This window comes from Vulpes vulpes, chromosome 12, assembly GCF_048418805.1.
Source record: "Vulpes vulpes isolate BD-2025 chromosome 12, VulVul3, whole genome shotgun sequence".
Classification (NCBI taxonomy): Eukaryota; Metazoa; Chordata; class Mammalia; order Carnivora; family Canidae; genus Vulpes; species Vulpes vulpes.
In genome coordinates this window covers 65327016-65346314 of record NC_132791.1, presented here as the reverse complement: position 1 = coordinate 65346314, position 19299 = coordinate 65327016, and the positions used below count along the sequence as shown (strand labels likewise).

Below are 19299 nucleotides of genomic sequence, written 5' to 3'. Positions count from 1 at the left end.
GTAATGATCTCAGTGTACTGGGATAGAGCCCTGCATTGGGCTCCTTGCTTGGCGGGGAGTCTGCTTCTCCCTCTCGCTCTACCCACCCCCATCATGCTCGCTCCTGTGTGCACACGCTTTCTCTCTTCCTCCCCCCTCAAATAAATAAAATCCTTAAAATAAAATAATAAACTCAAAAGGTATTAACTTACTAGCCTCCTCTTATGTTTTGTTTTAATCAACCAATATGTGTACATGGTGACAGATCCAGTAATCCAGAAGAATTTATGGTAAAAAGCAACATTATCTTTCTTACTCTCTACCTTCTCTGCCTGTTCTTTAGATGTATGTAGCCTCTGAGCTGTTTCTCCATATCTGTGTTTAGTTCCTTTGGGAGGCATTTCCATAGTTCCAGGAAATCTACTACAGAATGGACTAGGAATGAGGATAGGGGTTCTTACAATGGAGGGAAAGTCCACTATATTGACAGTAAAAGTAATTTTTAAAAGTACTTTCTATGAATCCAAAGCAGCTAAGCAATTTATTTTAAAAATGTCTGTTAGTGTGTGATTCTATTTTTTCTTACCCATGGTTATGTTGGTTTTTCTTTAACCACTTTCTAGCCTCTCTCAGTTCCTTATGATTTCTGAGCTCCATAGCCACATTCCTTTTTAATTCTCAATACTGTTTTTTTCTTATATTATTAGTAAAATATTCATTTACCCTGTTGGTAATGGAACAAAAGTCAGTTTTTATCCAAGGAATGACAGAGGTTCTTGATATTTGATTATTAACATTTTCAAAATAAGCAGATGAGTACTCAGGCACTCTGCAGTCTCTATTGGTGCTTCATGATGATGCCAACCCAATGTGATTTAGGCATAAAATTGTCTTAGGTCTTGCTGTATTTGGGAGAAAAGAAGGAGCATCTATGCTAATGAGAAGCTACGGATTATTTCTTGTTTGCTGGGAGGCGTCACTCAGGTCCTTTTATTTATAGCATTTCAAGTAATAGAACATTCAGTACTGTGAACCTGTTTGCCATTTTTTTCTGTCTTTGTTAATCAAAAGTATTTTTTTTAAAAGATTTTATTCATTTATTCATGAGAGACACACACAGAGAGAGGCAGAGACACCGGCAGAGGGAGAAGCAGGCTCCATGCAGGGAGCCTGATGTGGGACTCGGTCCCGGGTCTCCAGGATCAGGCCCTGGACTGAAGGCGGCGCTAAACCGCTGAGCCACCCCGGCTGCCCCATCAAAAGTATTTTAATAAGTAGTTTTATATTTCTTACATTGAGTCTATAATTTTAAACATTTACCCCCACTGTGGTAACTTTCTTATTTTCATGTCAGTGTCTGAGCTCATTGACTCTACTTGCAAATTTTTTTTTTTTAATCTTATTAGGTTTTGGTTTAAAAACTCTGATTTGGGGTGCCTGGGTAGCTCAGTGGTTTAGCGCCTGCCTTCAGCCCAGGGCGTGATCTTGGAGTACCGGGATCGAGTCCCACATCAGGCTCTCTGCCTGGAGCCTGCTTCTCCCTCTATCTGTGTCTCTTCCTTTTTCTCTGTGTGTCTCTCTCATGAATAAATAAATAAATAATCTTTTAAAAAGAAAAACCCCTGATTTTTCATTATATAGGTGTCTTGGCAAAAAATGTATTTAGTGTTGTTTGTAAGTTCTATTTTTCCAGAGATCCTTTAAGCTTCTATATTCATATGCCTTATAATATAAAAATAAAAAAAGCAAAGTAGTACTGTTAAAATCATATGATTAATTTTAAACTACAGCATTAATTTTTGAAAGGTGAAAAATACCTTTAAATTATAAATTTTTTACTTGATCAGAATTTGTTAGAACCACTGTTTAAGTTTTAGATAGAATATGAATGTATGCAACATATATTAAAAACATGATTGTTGGCTATCAATTGCTTATAAAATCAGAAAAAATACTTGGGACACCTGGGGGGCTCAGTTGGTTAAGCATCAGATTCCTGGTTTCGGCTCAGGTCATGCTTTCAGAGTCTTGAGATCAAGCCCCACGTCAGATTCCTGCTCAGCATAGAGTCTGTTTCTCCCTCTCCCTCTGCCCCTGGGCCTGCTTGTGTTCTCTCTCAAGTATAAATAAATAGTTTTTAAAAAAGCAGAAATCTATACATTTAATCTGAAAGTTCCTTTTAAAGTCATTTGAGAGGTTATGTAGTAATCATACCACATCTTAGCAATCTTAGAATTTTATCCATTTTAATTTCCTTTTTTCTAAAATCACTAAATCAGTTTGTTAAACCCAGCTTGGCTGTAGCTTGGTATAATGCATGAGCATGCTGTTTATGCAAGCTGAGTAGCTTCAAACAATAAAAATTACATTACAGAACAAATATTTGCATTCTTTTAAAAGGTAAGTCAGTTCTCACTGAAACCATTGAAAGAGAAGATTGGTGTACCTTATTGGGAGTTGTTCACCTGTCAATTAGACATACACTTCTGTTTGGGACATCCTTGGTTCTGTATTGTGATTTGCATCTTGTGACTTAGTGTTTGTTATTTCTAGATTTGTTTTCATTACTGATGCCCTTAATATTCTAAAGTAAAATACTAAGAGAATACTAACCATTAAATGTTTAAAAGTTAAAACAACAAAGATTGCATTTTTCCCTTTTTGTTATTCCGCTGACCAGAATATTCCATGTGCAAACCATTTCCAGAAGTCCAAATCAAATTTAATTGTTACGTATTTGAATTTTTTTTTATATTTTCAGTGAAAACATTCAGTTTTATATGTAGATAAAAGGCCAGGGGATTACTCAAGAACCTCATGAATGAGTTGTTACCTTCAATTAACATTGACATCCCATGATAGTCTGTTTTCCATGTTATTCCTAAAAACAAAGTAGAGGAATGTAAATAATTTTCTTTCATGATCCTGGCTCAATTGTGGCCTCATTTATAGACAGATATTTTATCCCATTACCCACATATGCAACAGAAAAGTTAACATTTAGAGAATGAGGGATACATTGAGATAAAAGCAAAGATCACTGTTTGCAGTGAATTTTGTCTCCCTTCTACCTATTTTTTTATTTTACTATCATAATAATCTTCTCAGTTTTGTGTTTGTACTTATTTGTAACCTTAAATCTTATGTAAAGATAGATAAAATTAGTACAGTGGAAATAGTATATACTTTAATAATACTTTATTTTGTTTTTATTAGTTTCTTCACTTGTGGAAGAAGGAGAAAAACAGAACAAACGTTTTAGGCCATCAAAAATATCTTGCAGAGAATCTGCTGCACTGACCTCTTCCTCATCACTAGTCAGCCAGGAGTCACTGACAGTCCAAGAGAAGTTCATCCCACCGGAGCTCAGTATCTGGGACTATTTCATAGCCAAGGTAATAAAAGTGCCACCTCGAACAACATTTATGCAATGAAGTGGAAATGAACATTTTAAAATGTTTAAAATAAGTGGAATTGTTGCTACTTCCAAGTATCTTCCCACTCTGTTTCAGAACAATTTAATTTTGTTGGGTTACATAACAAAACAGAAAAGCCTCAAAGATATATGGCCATTTTCATCCAGTTATCTATCTATCTATCTATCTATCTATCTATCTATCTATCTATCTATCTATGATAGTCACAGAGAGAGAGAGAGAGAGAGAGAGGCAGAGACACAGGCAGAGGGAGAAGCAGGCCCCATGCACCGGGAGCCCGACGTGGGATTCGATCCCAGGTCTCCAGGATCGCGCCCTGGGCCAAAAGCAGGCACTAAACCGCTGCACCACCCAGGGATCCCTCATCCAGCTTTTAGGGCAATCCTTTGATAAGTTATGATTTATGTATTTTAAACAAAGTACAGTTCTTAGTGAAAAGATAAATTGGTCAACACCTTAGTGCTGACGTACTTAATGGTAAGTAAGGAATCAAAAGTACTAGATGTCACAAGGCCATTTCTGCTGTTGTTCCTTTTCTTTATCTCAGACATCCTTTGCTGTTCTCATATACACACATTCCAGTTACCACTGTTGAGTTAAGTAACCTGAGTCCCTCAACAACAAGGCTCAGAGTTTCCACAGTATATTAACTATGAGTAATCGCCTGAAGTATAGACTTCCCTCCTGGTTCTTCAGTTCACATGTCACTGTGGAAATAATCAGATGCACCTCATGTTCAGTGACCAATCACAACAGTTCTTTTAAAGTCTGTTGGTGATTGATCATTTAGTACCCATGATTCAATTCATATACAGATAGTGAAGTGTATAGTTGTCTTGGCTCCCATCACAAACTCAGGTGACATTTTACAAAATTGGGTAATCAGAAGAGGGAATTGGCTTGTGAAGATGGTAGTGCAGTAAAACAGTGAAAAGTGGTAGTACTATAAGTGAAATTCACATCAAATGTAAACAAAGCTATAGAAAAATAGCTCAGTTTGGGGCTACTGATACTGCTCTCATTTGAGAGATTCTGGATGTGCAACAAGAGGACTTCATGAAGGCTAACTTGTCAACATAAGTGTGGGAAGTATGACACAGGAATGAGGATATTCTAGAGATAGTGAAATTGGGGGGGGGGACCCCACTTCACATTAAAGGAAGCCTGGCCAGGGTGCCTTGGTGGCTCAGTGGTTGGGCATCTGCCTTTGGCTCAAGGCGTGATCCTGGGTCTGAGGATCGAGTTCCGCATTGGGCTCCCTGCAAGAACCCTGCTTCTTCCTCTGCCTGTGTCTTTGCCTCTCTCTCTGTGGGGAGAAAGAGTTGGGGAAATCACTGACAGATATGCTGATTAATACAGAGAGAAAGAGACGGAGAGGAAAAAAGACTATTTCTAGGATTCTGGCTTGAGTAACTATTAGGATGCCATTTACTAGTACAAGACAACTTTGGTTATATTTTTTTGAAGTTTAAGTCAGAGAGTTGAATGATAAATTCTTTAACTTTTTTATTTTAGCCTTTTCTACCCCCTTCCCAAAGTAGAGCTGAATATGATTCAGAAGAAAGTCTGGAAAGTGATGATGATGATGATGATGATGATGATGATGTTTTAGCTTCAGATTTCCATCTCCAAGAACATTCTAATTCAAATTCATATAGGTATGGAATATATAATTTTAAGCTTTTTTTTAAAAATTCATCTTGGCTTATATGCATAATATTTTTTAAAATAACATGTGAGATTAACAGCTTGTTGAATTAAAATATACATTATAACTCAGATTTCTTTAGATGAAACTGTTAAATTCTTTTCTTTAAGGATTATTGCACAGGAGGCACCTGGGTAGCTTAGTTGGTTAAGTGTCTGTCTTTGGCTCAGGTCATAATCCCAGGGTCCTGGCATCGAGCCTGACATCAGGAGGAGTCTGCTTCTCTCTCTCCTTTTGCCCCTCTCCCTCCACTTATGCTCTCAGTTTCTCTCTCTCTCAAATAAATAAATAAACTCATTTTTAAAAAAGAAAAGAATTATACAGTTAGTTTTTTATTATCCATGAATTGGTCTTCACAGATGCTCTCAGACTATTCGTTGCCCTTTACTCACTGAGATAAACAAACCCCACTGTTTTAGCCTAGAAAACATACTATCTTTTCAGTATAATACTAATACTCCAAGGTGTCAGTGATTACGGTCTTAAAAATGTCTTCCACATATTATAAAAATAATAAGTGTTCAAAATGTTCCCCCTCACCTCCCAGTGCTACTTTATATGCATGAGCAACAGGATATTATCTTGTCCTTTTTGATACATTGTATATCTCTGAAAGTTACGGATATTTTTAAAAATATTGTATGCTAATGGTATGATAGGAAAATGGAAATTTTCCATAAGAAACAGTAGTATATTAGCAAAAATGAAATACTCCTTTATTGAAAGGAAAAATTATTAGGAGTTTTTTGCTTACTGGTGTTTGTTGTTTTTTTACCTATTGACACAATTTTGTTTTTTGAGTATATAAAATATTTACATGGCTCAAACTGTGTAACTTAATAAAAAGAAAAAAACAATAAAATTTAAAAAGCAGAGAAATGACTTGAGTAGATATTTTTTGAAATGTATACAAATGACCAGTAAGCATAAGAAAAGATGCTATCATTAGGGAAATGCAAATAGGAACCACAATGAGAGATCACTTCACATCCTGTAGGATAACTATCAGAAAAACAGAAAATAACAGTATTGGCAAAAATACAAGAAACTGGAACCCTTGTGCACTGTTGATGGCAATGTGAAATGATGCAGCAACGACTATGGAAAACATTAGGTATTTAGGTAATTAAAAATAGAATTACTATATGATCCAGCAATTTCACTTCTGAGTATATAACCAGAAGAATTAAAAGCATGGTCTTGGACATGTATTTGTGAAGACTGTGCTTGCTTCGGCAGCATATATGCTAAAAAAAATTGGAACTGTATTTGTACAAACCATGTTCATAATATTCATAATAGCCATGGTATAAAAGCACCAAGTGTCTGTTGACAGAAGAACGCATAAACAAAATGTGGTGTGTGTGTATATATATGTGTGTGTGTGTGTGTGTGTGTGTGTGTGTGTATACATATGAATATTATTCCACCTAAAAAAATGGATGGGAATTCTGACACATGTTACAATGTAGATGAACCTTGAGTATATTATGCCAAGTGAGATAAACCAGTCCGAAAAGGACAAATACTATGGCAATGCTATATATAATTCCACATATGAGATGTTTAGAGTAGTCAAATTCATAGAGACAGAAGGTAGAATGGCAGTTGCCAGGGGCTAGGAAGGTGAAATGGGGAATTCTTGCTTAATGGGAAGAGTTCCAGTTTTGCAAGATGAAAAGGCTTCTAGAACTAGATGATGGTAATGGTTGAATGTATTTAATGCCACTGAACTGTATACTTAAAAGTAATTTGAATGGTAAATTCTATGCTATACATATTTTACCACAATTTAAAGTAACAAGAAGGGCAGTCCAGGTGGCTCAGCAGTTTAGCGCCTGCCTTCAGCCCAGGGTGTGACCCTGGAGAGCTGGGATCGAGTCCCACTTGAGGCTGCCTGCATGGGAGCCTGCTTCTCCCTCTGCCTGTGTCTCTGCCTCTCTCTCTCTCTCTCACTCTGTGTGTCTCTCATGAATAAATAAAATCTTAAATAAATAAATAAATAAAGTAACAAAAAGACAGTACTCTAAGAAATAAATGTGTTTCGGGCAGCCCCTGTGGTGCAGCGGTTTAGCGCTGCCTGCAACCTGGTATGATCCTGGAGACCTGGGATCGAGTCCCATGTCAGGCTCCCTGCATTGGAGCCTGCTTCCCCCTTTGCCTGTGCCTCTGCCTCTCTCTCTCTCTCTCTTTCTGTCTCTATGAATAAATAAATAAAATCTTAAAAAAGAATGTGTTTCACTTAAAAGAGAAGTTGAATTTTCTTTTTTTAATAAAAAAGCAAAACTTCATAAAAATGTGAAATTAGAAGTCTCACATAGCTGCCTTCCATCCAGCTCTCTTTACCCTCTACATAAATCCATTTTTATTAGTTTGTTTTATCCTTTTGTTTGCAAAATAAGCATGTTTATGGGTGTGTAAAAGTAACAGGTGGCATAGTATATATAATGTTCTATATTTTGATTATTAATACATACTGAAATTCACTTCATAGTAAAACTTCAAGATTCTTCTATATTCTTTTTTTTTTTATGGCTTCCTTAATATTCTTGGTTCAAAACCAAAGTGTTCCAACCAGTACTCTGCTAGTGGATAATTGGTTGTTTCTACTCTTTTGCTATCGATAAAGCTGACATGAGTAACTGTGTGCCTATATTGTTTTGTTTTTCTGGTATCTGCAGAGTAGATTCTTGGCAGTGAAATTGTTGGATTAAAGAATGATGTATTCTTCTACAACCCTAAGTAAATCTTTAATCTACCATTGTTTTATTTTCAGTTGGTCATTGATGCGCTTGGCAATGGTGCAGTTAGTGCTCAACAATTTGAAGACTTTCTATCCCTTTGCTGGTCATGATCTTGCAGGTAATGAATATCTTAACATGAACTAATATTCCCATTGTTCTTGAATTACTCATATCTATATTTTTTTAATAGTCAAGAAAAGCTTTAGTAACTTCCTGTTGTAGAAGATAGGTTTCTTTTGACCAGATCATCTGTCTATAAATGTGTCTATCATATTGTCAGGTGCCATTATGAGAACAATGTCTAAAAAATCAGGAGATCTGAACTTGATGTGTTGGATGGTATTGACTCTTTATACCTCTAGTGGAGGTGTTGGGGGATTTAGTAGCACTAGACACATAGGAAACTAAGCAAGCGCAAGAACTTAGTGATTATTAACTCCAGGGGAAGAAAAGATTGTACAGAGGAAAGGGGTATAATAGTATACCAAGGGGTCCAGCTGTGATCTATATTTATAAATATAAATAGCAAGGTAAACACAAAAACACCAATTTAGCCAAAAATTATGTGACTATATTGGAATGATGGAGAAAGTAGTTTATTCTCATGTTCCATAGTAATAAATGAGTACATCATTTCTAAAATTGAAAGAAATCAAGAATTCACAGTATAGACATATTATTTAGATTTTTGTAACTGAATAGCAAGAATAGCTAAAAGTTGAAAGTGGAGTGAGGAACCAGGAAAATGAAAGTATACAGAACTAGAAAGTGCTAAATTTCATGGTAAACGTCTTTTTTTTTTAGCTTTTGTGTATTTTAATTTTCTAAACAAATTTTAATTACATACCATATAGAATTGGGCTGATAGATTTAAAAGCAATTATTTTTCCTCTCCAACATGTTTTCATAATATTCAGGTATATTTTTTATGTGAAATAAAGCCAAAAGCAGTAATTGATACAGTAGTACTTTAACATCATAAGTCATAAATATTATTTCAAGTTGTAGTAGTAAAACTATGATATAATTTTGACTCAGATTACTCTTTTTTCTATTGTTCTGGGCCACCTAATTATGTTGAAAAGAGATTTATTACATCTTTTTTTAATCCTATGGAGGTTTCTCCCCACCTCTCTTACACATCTCTGCCAAAATGTTTATCTCTGTCATTCTTACAGTCAACTGTAGCATTTTACTAAAGAAGACAAACATGAGTCATTTTTATTTTCTCTTTTTAGAGCTTCCAGTTAGTTCACCACTTTGTCATGCAGTTTTAAAAACTCTTCAGTGTTGGGAGCAAGTTCTTCTCCGACGACTCGAAATCCATGGTGGGCCACCTCAAAACTATATTGCAAGTCATACCTCTGAAGAGAGTTTGTCTGCAGGTCCTGCAATTCTCCGCCATAAAGCTTTGCTGGAACCTACAAACACTCCTTTCAAGTAGGTTGTCGTGTGGATACTGTTTTGAAGTCAGTTTTACTAAATCAGAATGTTATCAATTAGAACTTAAAAATATATATATGTATATTCAAGGCCTTCTGTGTCTACTTTGTGGTTCTTGGCTCAGATCTGTGTCCTTGTTTGATGTATATTGTAGGCCAGAGGTTAGCAAGCATTTCCTGCAAAAATCCAGATAGTAAATATTTTAGGCTTTGTGGATCTTACAGTCCTCATTGCTGCTTTTAAACTGCCATTGTAGAGTCAAAGCAACCATAGACAATAAGTAAACAAATGGACATGGCTCTGATCCAATAAACTTTATTTTTGAAAATGAAAAGCAGGCTGAATTTGACCTGTGGGCCGTAGTTTACTTCCGCCTACTCGAGAACATTGCTATTCAAAGTATTTAGTTAGCATGCTGTTTTACTATCTGTGAGGAGAAGAAGCATTTGCACCAAAAGGCAAATTGATGCAGTGCTTGCTTCACCAATAAATCTTGCTACAAAATGAAAACTGAATTAATAAACATTGTACTTAGTGACATAGTTGATTTATATTATTTCATAAGTTCTTATCTTCGTGAGCATTAGTAACAGAGTTTATGGACCAGTATGTGTTCACAGACCCTTTGAGTACCTCTACTTCTAGATGCCTTCTAGGAGAGAGATATTTTGGTAGATATTAGATTCCTAGGGGTCAGCAAACTGCAGCCATGAGGCCATATCCACCTGTCCTCCTGCATTGTAAATAAAGTTTTATTGGATCACAGGCATACTCTTTCATTTTAATATTACCTATGGGTGCTTTCCTACTTCAGTGACTAGGCTGAGTGGTTGAAAGATAGCCTACAAAGCCTAAAATATTTACTATGCGTTTTTTTAAGAAAAAATTTGCAGACTGCTGTCCTCGATGATACGGTCTGATTCTAGTTAATCTATTATTATAAACATTCATTGGAGTATTAAATGTGGTCAAGTTAATCAGAAATCTCCAAAGTCTATAATTAAATGTCTTGTCTCTGCAGATCCAAACACCATCTGGCACTGTCTGTGAAGAGACTTTGGCAGTACTTGGTGAAGCAGGAAGAAATTCAGGAAACATTTATCAGAAATATATTCACAAAGAAAAGATGTCTAAATGAGGTGTGTATAAGTTAAAACCTTTTTACTCTTTTATTACTTGAAGTTTTTTGTATTATGTAACCATAAAAAATAAGATACATTTTACAGACTTTTAAAAAACTCACTTTGATATCATAGACATTTATCATCCACTTAATAGATAGAAAAGGTGATTGAAAAGAGAGAGGTTCAGTATTTTCCTAAATCAAGTTAATTTAAAGCAACAAATTCAAATATATTTGGAACTTTTTTTTTCCCTAAAAAGATACTGTTTGAGTGAAGATTCTCTGCCTTGTGTTTTGAGTTGTCATGATTGCCAGTTTTGGAAATCAAATAGAAATTTCCCTTGGTTTTCATATGATAGTTAAGCTTATCTTAGAAGTTGAATTGAAACTAGGTCAGTATACTGAGAACATTTCAAATACGTATATTTTCTTTTTATTCTTTTAATTATGCTTCTTACCAAAATTTCGTAAACACAATTTGTAAGTATATTCTAGTTGATTATACTTTGATATTATCACTATAATGATTATTTTTCTCATTTAGTTCAGAGCTTTAAAAAGTTCTATTTTGATGATATGGGGAACTTGCGCCTGAATGTAATTAACATATTACTTCTTTTTCTGTGATGGTATTGCTATTAAAAGGTAGTGGGTAAACTCAGTAGTGGACTTAGTGATGCTACTAATTCCTTATGTCTTCGTGAACTAGTAATAAAGAGTTTCAAGACCAGCAGCTGTTTTGTGGAACTCATTTTGAGAAGCATTGAACTAGTCTGAAAGCAGCTTTGTATGGTTTTTGATGTGGGACAGAAAACAAAGTAATTCATTTGGAGAAATAAGGAAATATAATGAATTCTTTTTCCTAATTTCATTCTTCTTTAAATTTTTTAATTTGAGTACAGTCAACATTACAGTGTTACATTAGTTTCAGGTGTACAGTTTAGTGACTCAATAACTTTATACATTAAAATGGCTTCTTAATAGACAAGTAAGCAGTAAGCAGGATGGCATATAACCTTAATGAAAAAAAGGAAAAATTCATAGAGTTCATTATAGAGCTCATTGACTCTCGATTTGAACACTATTTTATAAGAGGCAACTGCATAAGCTATTATTTAGTATTCACCAGATTATATAAATACATTTGGATTAGCCAAGCCAGGAAACAAACATAATTTTTGGCTAACTTAGAAAACTTCTGACATATGTACCGTATAACATTGAAATCTAAGCCAACAATAGATAAAATAAGTTTAATACAAATGAAGTATTTTTATTTAACCTTATGTAAGATGTATTCTTAAATATTGAGTATATGAATTACCATTAAACAGTTCAAGAAAATTTTTGAATAAATAAACTTAAAAATGTACTGAATCAGAAACTAGTTAGGATGTATTTACTGGTGAGGTAATGTTTCTTATTTTATTTTAAATATATCTTTGCCTAAAATAATGTATTACATGTTAAAGCATTCTCATAATAGTTTATAAAACCCTTCTGCATTATTCTGTATAAAAAGTATGTTTATGTGTTTGTTATTTCTTTTTCTGATGTACCTTGTAACATGAAGATGCAGTTAGCATAATAATTCCAAGTACAAATCATTTTTTTAAAAACATGGCCATATTTGATTAATATAGATGTAAGAATATAAAAACTTTTCTCTACTGCTGATGTAGTCTTTGTACTTGGGAAATTAAATAGTTCTCAAACAAAACAAAACGCTGATAGACCACTAGATTGTTTAGCTGGATCAGGGAATAGAATCACTAAGGTAAAAGAATTGTATGAGCAAGCCAGAATGCATAAGGAAGGATAGCAGGTAAATGAGCATGGCTACGCCTTCTAAATTTCTTTGCTATTTTATTTTTAGTTTTCTTAGGAGTTGGATGATACTGTAAGAAAATTTTAAAATTATTTTTGTGTTACGATTTTAATCAAAAGCATGGACTAAAAACTTTATAATTACCAGTAAACTAAATATTTTCTCTGAATTTTAGGATGTTTATCTGCAAAATGAGTACAGCACCCCTTAATTGGCAGTGTGTTGTCCAGTAGAGTTAACTTATTTAAAACTTGGCATGATCATTGGTAGCTGTTAGAAATTGTTACTGCTTTATTGTTTTATTCTTTTTTAAAATTTATTTTTTTATTGTTTTCTTGATGGTGATGCTCTGAAAATTAGTGACATTTTGATAATATAAAAATGAAAAATTTATATGGTGAAGCATAGATTTAGATGGAATTAAATAGAATATTAACTTTATAGAGTTAGTATATTATTATTTAATCTTTTCTGGAAAGTTGATTAGCTTATTTTTGGTATTAACAAAAACACCTTCCATCTCTTTTTTTAATAAAATTATTGTATTTAAATAGTTGGAGTCCAAGTCACTGCGACTTTTCAGGTGCTTAGAAACAGATGCAAGACAGGCCCTATATTTTGGATGGGAGGATTTTGAGATTGCTGCTGTTTCTTATTCCTTACACATTTGAAAATGAAACTTTCTCCATCTGATGTTAATATTTAAAATCCTGATGTATCCTCAGAGCTTTTCTTTTTTTATATACTGCATTTTTAAAATAGAAGATCTTTCCTGTTTATATTAGTTTGAAATTAAGTGCAGATAGCTGCAAATAGACTGTATCTGAATGGTTTTCTTTTCTTTTCTTTTCTTTTCTTTTCTTTTCTTTTCTTTTCTTTTTTTTTGAATGGTTTTCAACCAGAAAAAAAAAAAAAAAAACTTGACAGCTATCATCTTTGTCCCTACTTAATATTTCTCTTTTATTTTCTGACATCTTGAATTACTACTTAAACAAATGCTAGTATCCCATTTTAAAAAGGATGTGTGCCTTCAAACAGTTTATTGACTATTTTTGGCTAGAGAAAGAGAAACCTAGAAATCTAGATCTTCTAATCAGGAGGTTTTGCTAAGGAGTGAGATACCATAATGTAGACAAGGCATAGTAATATGTATGAAGAAGAACAATTTGACTTTAATTTTCAGTAGCTCTGAAATTTTTAGTATGAAGAACTATGGGCTCAATTTTGCTTTAATTTCAAGATTTCAAAATAAGTCCGTTAAAATTTCTTGGAGGTGAAATAAAATTTATGGTGATGGTTAATGAGTTCTGAGGTAATAAGTTTTCCCTAACCCTTAAGCATGCACCCCTACACAGGCTTCTTTTAAGATGTATGATATTTGAAAGTAATAACGTAGTCCAGTTTTGTTTTCTAGTAAATTTGGTTAAAAATATAAAAACATATCCCCAGTATTATATCTCGTCTTTACTCTTTGTCATGTGGTTATTCTTTCTTGATGAAGTCATTAGAGGACAACTGTGAAACCATCAAAAATTCTATGATGGAGGAGCCAAACGTCAATAAGGTACAAAATATCATTCAACTGAAATTAGAAATTGCATTCTTTAACAAGAAAAACAAATTGTTTGCATTTTAGCTTTGAACTGGACTTTGTTTCCAGTGCAATGAAGTTATTCTCTCAAATTACTCTTCTTTAATTTCCACAACTTAAATATGTAATCATAAAAATTATTTGTTTTAATAATAAGAGAATGCAATTTTAAAGGGAGTTGAATGTAACCTGCTTTGGCTACAGATTTTTCAAAGTAAATACAACTGAAGATCTTAATAAAATGTAATCACAGTAGCCATTACAGAATTATGGTAGTATTGTTCTGTTTTTTCCCGTGTCACTTTTGAAGTTAACGTGCTTTCCTGTCATGTTAATTCCTTAAAATATATCAAATACTATTACATAACATTTATTTTTCTGGTAGGAATAGCATATAGGACTGGCCTTAATGTGTAGCAATTTCTCATAACACTTGAGAACAAGAGCAAAAATTGTAGGAGTTTATATAATCATGAAATATCTCCCAAATGTTTTGTGATTGTACATTTAAATATGATTTCTGTTAAGTTGATACTTGACTCATGGGTTTTTTTTATTCTGATATTAAGACCCTCTCAACAAAGTCATTTTTAGGGGAAAAATTTCTCAAAAGTTAGTTTTTAAGGCTACTGATTTCCACTGCCAGTTCTTTCCCAAAGAAAATCTTTTGGTAAAAAAAGGAAAAATAATTTTATACATTTAGTAAAAAAGACTGATTAGCTGTCAAGTTATGACTCAAACTTTGGCAAAATAAATTTATGCAATTCATACTTTGGAAATATCTACGGGCCTTTGGGAATTTTGAAAGAATATAGTTGAAACTTTCAATCAGTTAACAATAAGTCCTTGCCTAGGTAATCATTAATTACTAGTCTGTATGTTATGAATTCTTATCCAAAGATTTCTCTTTTCACACTATTTATAAGATGTTAATAATGTGGTGTTTCTATAGTCCTCACACTACATTAAAAGGTAGTCTTTCTGGTTGGTGAGTTAACATCATAACCATTTTTGGCCTGAATTTTCCAGGTGTCTGCTACAATTTTGTTTTAAACAGCTCTGTTAGGTATACCTGAGTTAAAATAACTGCACATATTTATTAAAGTATAATTGTACTGATCTTCGCATATGTATACACCGGTTAAGCCATCACCAGAATCCAGAAAATGAATGTAATCATCACTCCCAAAACTTTAATCTCCCTCTTCCTCCTTTTCTCCCACATCTGCCCTCTTCCTGTATTAGCAGCTACCAATCTGCTTTTTCGTGCTATAGATTAGTTTGTATTTTCTGGAATTTTATGTAAATGGAATCAATATAGTATGTCCTTTTTTTCCCTAGCATAATTAGTTTGAGATTGCTCCACGTTAGGTATTTCAGCAACTCATTGCTTACACTGAGATGTATTCATTGTATCACTGTACCGTAGTTTATTTTTGTATCTATTAGTGAACACTTCAGCTCTTCCCATTCCAGAATTATTTCAAATAAGAATGCTCAGAATAGTCATATACAAGTAAGAATAGTCATATACAAGTCTCTTTGTATGAGCATATGCTTTCATTTGTCTTGTGCAAATCCTTAGGAGTAGAATGGCCAGATTGCATTGTAGGTGTGTGGTTAACTTTTTAAGAAAGTATTTTTCAGGATGGTGGTACCATAGTGTATCGCCAGCAGCAGTGCACGAAATCTCAGTTGCTTTACCTCCTCTCCAACACTTGATATGCTCAGCCTTTTTATTTTAGCCATTCCAGTAGGTGTGTAGTGGTTTTAATTTCCATTGAGCATTTTCTCACGTGCTTGTTTATCTTTTGTATGACTTCTAACTTTTTGGTTAGGGACGCCTGAGTGGCTCCGTGGTTGAGGGTCTGTCTGCCTTTGGCTCAGGGCCTGATCCCAGGATCAGGGATCGAATCCTGCATCGGGCTCCTTGCATGGAGCCTGCTTCTCCCTCTGCCTGTGTTTCTGCCTCCCTCTCTCTGTGTCTCTCATGAATAAATAAAATCTTAAAAAAACAACAACAACAACTTTTTGGTTGAAGTGTTTTTTCAAATGTGTCTTTTTTTTGATTGGGTTGTTTTCTTAATAGAATTTTAATAGTTTTTAGTTTATTTTAAATATAAGTCTTATAGCTAATTGTCAGATACTTTCTCTTACCCTATTGTATGTCTTTTTATTCTCTTTACAATTTGTTTTAAACTGAGAGGTTTTTAATGCATAGGTTGGACCTCATCAAAATTTGTTCTGTGTATGAACATTCTTTTTGGTGCCATATTTAAGAAATCTTTGCCTAACCTAAAAGTCACAAAGATTTTCTCCTGTTTTGCTCAAGTTTTAGTTTTACAGTTAGTGAAGATGACTTCCACTACCACAACTTTCCAATGGAAAAGGCATCTAAAGCTCTGCCCTACAAAGAAATCACAACACAAAGGCATTGTTTAAATTCTACCAAAAATTTTTTTAGTTCAGGTTTTTAAAAATGATACAAAGTATGGATTGCAGTTATTTAAAAAAAAAAGAAAACAACAAACCTGTGTATCAGTTATTCACCGCTCTTTTCTGAAAAGATTAAATTATCTTTTCCTCCCCTGAATTGCCTTTTCTTCCGTTTAAAAAACCAATTGAGGGATCCCTGGGTGGTGCAGCGGTTCGGCGCGTGCCTTTGGCCCAGGGCGCGATCCTGGAGACCCGGGATCGAATCCCACATCGGGCTCCCGGTGCATGGAGCCTGCTTCTCTCTCTGCCTCTCTCTCTCTCTCTCTCTCTCTCTCTCTCTCTCTCTCTGTCTATCATAAATAAATAATAATAAAAAAATTATTAAAAAAAAAAAACCAATTGACATATATGTGTCATGGACCATTAGTCAATTTTTCTTTATACTAATCTCTCACTATCTTACAGCACTGACTAGAACTTCCAGTCCAATATTGAATATAAAGGGTAAAAGCAGACATTTTTATCTTTTTCCTGATCTTGAGGGAGAGCATTCAGTCTTTTGTCATTAAGTATGCTGTTATCTGTAGGGTTTTAGATGCCCTTCATAAGGTTGAGGAGCTTTCTGTTCCTAGCTTGTTGAAAGCTTTTAATCAGTGATTGATCCAGCTCTGTCTCCTTTTTAAAATTTTTTTTAAAATTTTTAATTATTTTTTTTGCCACTATTGAGATGTTCATATGGTTCTTCTTTAGTCCATTAATATGGCCAAATAAATGGATGGATTAGTTTATGTTAAACCAGCCTTGCATTCTCTTCATTTGGTCATGGTATGTTTATCTTTTTTATATATTGGTAGATCTATTAAAATTTTTAAGAATTTTTGCATTTATGTTAACAAAGAATATTGGTTAATATTCTTAAAGATATATGGGGGTTCTTTTTTTGGTTTTAAACTAATGCTGGACTCATAAGATAAGTTGGGAAATAGTCTCTAATTTTTTTAGAAAATTTTGTGTAGAATTAGTATTATTTCTTAAGTGTTTGGTAGAATTCACCAGAGAAACCAGGTGGCCTGGGAGTTTTTTTTTTTTATCTACAAATACAGTTTCTTTAACAAATAAGGGCAAATCAGGTGATCTATTATCTTCTTGAGTGAGCATTAGTAGTCCATATCTTTAAAGAAATGTGTCTGTAGTACCTGTGACTCAGTTGGTTAAGTGTCTAATTCTTGATTTCAACTCAGATCATGATCTGAGTCAGGAGATCAGGCCCACATCAGCCTCTGCACTGGGCGTGGAGCCTGCTTGGGAGTCTCTGTCTCATATTATTGTGCAGCCATCATCACCATCCATCTCCAGAGCTTTTTCATCTTCCCGAACTGAAACCCTGTCCACTTTAGATAGTAGCTCTCCATTGTCTCCATCTCACCTCAGTAGCCCACCAACCACCATCCTGCTGTCTATGAGTTTTTTACTCTGTGTATCTGTATAAGTGGAATCATACAATATCTGTCATTTTGTGATTGTCTTATTTCATTTAGCATACCATCTTGAGGTATGTATGTAGTATGTATCAGAATCTCCTTTTCTTTTAAGGATAAATGGTATTCCATATGTGTAAATCACATATAATGTTTATCCATTCATCTGTTGATACACATTTGTGTTTTTTCCATCTTTTGGCCCCTGTGAATAATGCTGCTGTGAACATTAAATCAATATAAACATACCTGTTTAAGTCTCTGCTTTCCATTTTTTTGGATATATACCCAGAAATGGAATGGCAGGATATACAGATATTGATCTGCACATCTCTTAAAATCTCTTTTAGCACTAGTATTTGGATTATTTTTACTCACATATCCAGCCCAATCAAATTTTAAAGCGTGGCCTGAAAACCTTACATTAGGGTTTACATTAAACTTAAAGTTTACATTGTGACCATCATATTCATTGTGGGTTTTTTTTTTAACTATGATTTTATGTTGTATGGCCTTTAGCAAATTGAATTATGTTCACACCACATGCAAGTTCTGTTTTTTTTTAGCTGGCCACATCATGTTTCCACTTCCTTTCCTACCTTAGATTTCATGATCCATCATTATTATGATCAATACTTTGCAAAAATCCTCATCCCTTTTGTGCCATTCTATTTTGTATTTGCCTTGAAAATTCGCAAACCTGGGGCACCTGGGTGGCTCAGTGGGTTGAGTGTCTGCCATTGGTTCGTGTCATGATCCCAAGGTCCTTGGATCTTGGTCCATAGTTAGAGCCCCATGTCAGGCTCCCCGCTCAGCAGGGAGTCTGCTTCTCCCTCACTCTTTGCCCCTCCCCCTGCTTGTTGCTCTCACAGTCTCTCTCTCAAATGAATGAATTAAAAAACCTTTTAAAAAAATTTCCTAAAAAAAAAAAAAAAATTTCCTAAACTTGTTTAAATGCAACTTCCTTTCTACTCTGTGCCGTTATAACCAAAGCAACGTGCTTCCCTCCTTGGTGAGTCACAAACAGCAGGCTGAGTTGTCACACAAAGAAACCTTTATTTACAGCAAATAAGGAGATCACGGGAAATGGCTTTTACTTAGGATTATAATGAATATTTAGATAGGGAAGCCTGGTCATCCTGTGCAGAGGGACATAAGGACATGTGTAGGTCTTAAGGAAACTTGCCTATATACATATTATTATGTAAATGAGGCTTGTGCTACTCTTTGATGGAGCTATTAGTATTACAGTGAGGTAAAAGCAGTCATCCTCAATCTAGAGATAACTCTGTGGTCCATCTGTGCAGGCAGGAGTCAGGGGTTAAGATCACACTGGTCTGGGTGGTCTGGGCTGGTTGGAGGTCTTATCAGGGCAGGTGCTGTTGCTGGAGGGGCAGTTTTGCTTTCTGTTTGCCTGAGTTAAGAGATAAGCTGGAAAGGATAGCCTAAAGAAAAATGTGGGACAAAGGTCAGGGAATCCAAGCAAGTAGGCAGTAAAGGTCAGATCTTGGGTCTAGCTAGTGACACCTTTA

The 19299-nt window shown here is 34.5% G+C and overlaps 1 protein-coding gene across 9 annotated transcripts in view; it reads left to right on the top strand.

The window, feature by feature from the left end:
* The window catches only part of DMXL1 (Dmx like 1), a 125310-nt gene that overhangs the window by 80565 nt on the left and 25446 nt on the right, over nucleotides 1-19299 (top strand). For 5 of the 9 annotated variants that reach the window (XM_026015411.2, XM_026015409.2, XM_072728761.1 and 2 more), the window contains 6 exons: nucleotides 3196-3374; nucleotides 4932-5074; nucleotides 7901-7986; nucleotides 9107-9308; nucleotides 10333-10450; nucleotides 13764-13826. In XM_026015411.2, coding sequence (XP_025871196.1) covers nucleotides 3196-3374; nucleotides 4932-5074; nucleotides 7901-7986; nucleotides 9107-9308; nucleotides 10333-10450; nucleotides 13764-13826 — 791 coding nt within the window. The remainder of the gene's footprint in view (nucleotides 1-3195; nucleotides 3375-4931; nucleotides 5075-7900; nucleotides 7987-9106; nucleotides 9309-10332; nucleotides 10451-13763; nucleotides 13827-19299) is intronic. The other 4 variants (XM_026015413.2, XM_026015412.2, XM_072728763.1 and 1 more) reach the window with 1 other exon arrangement.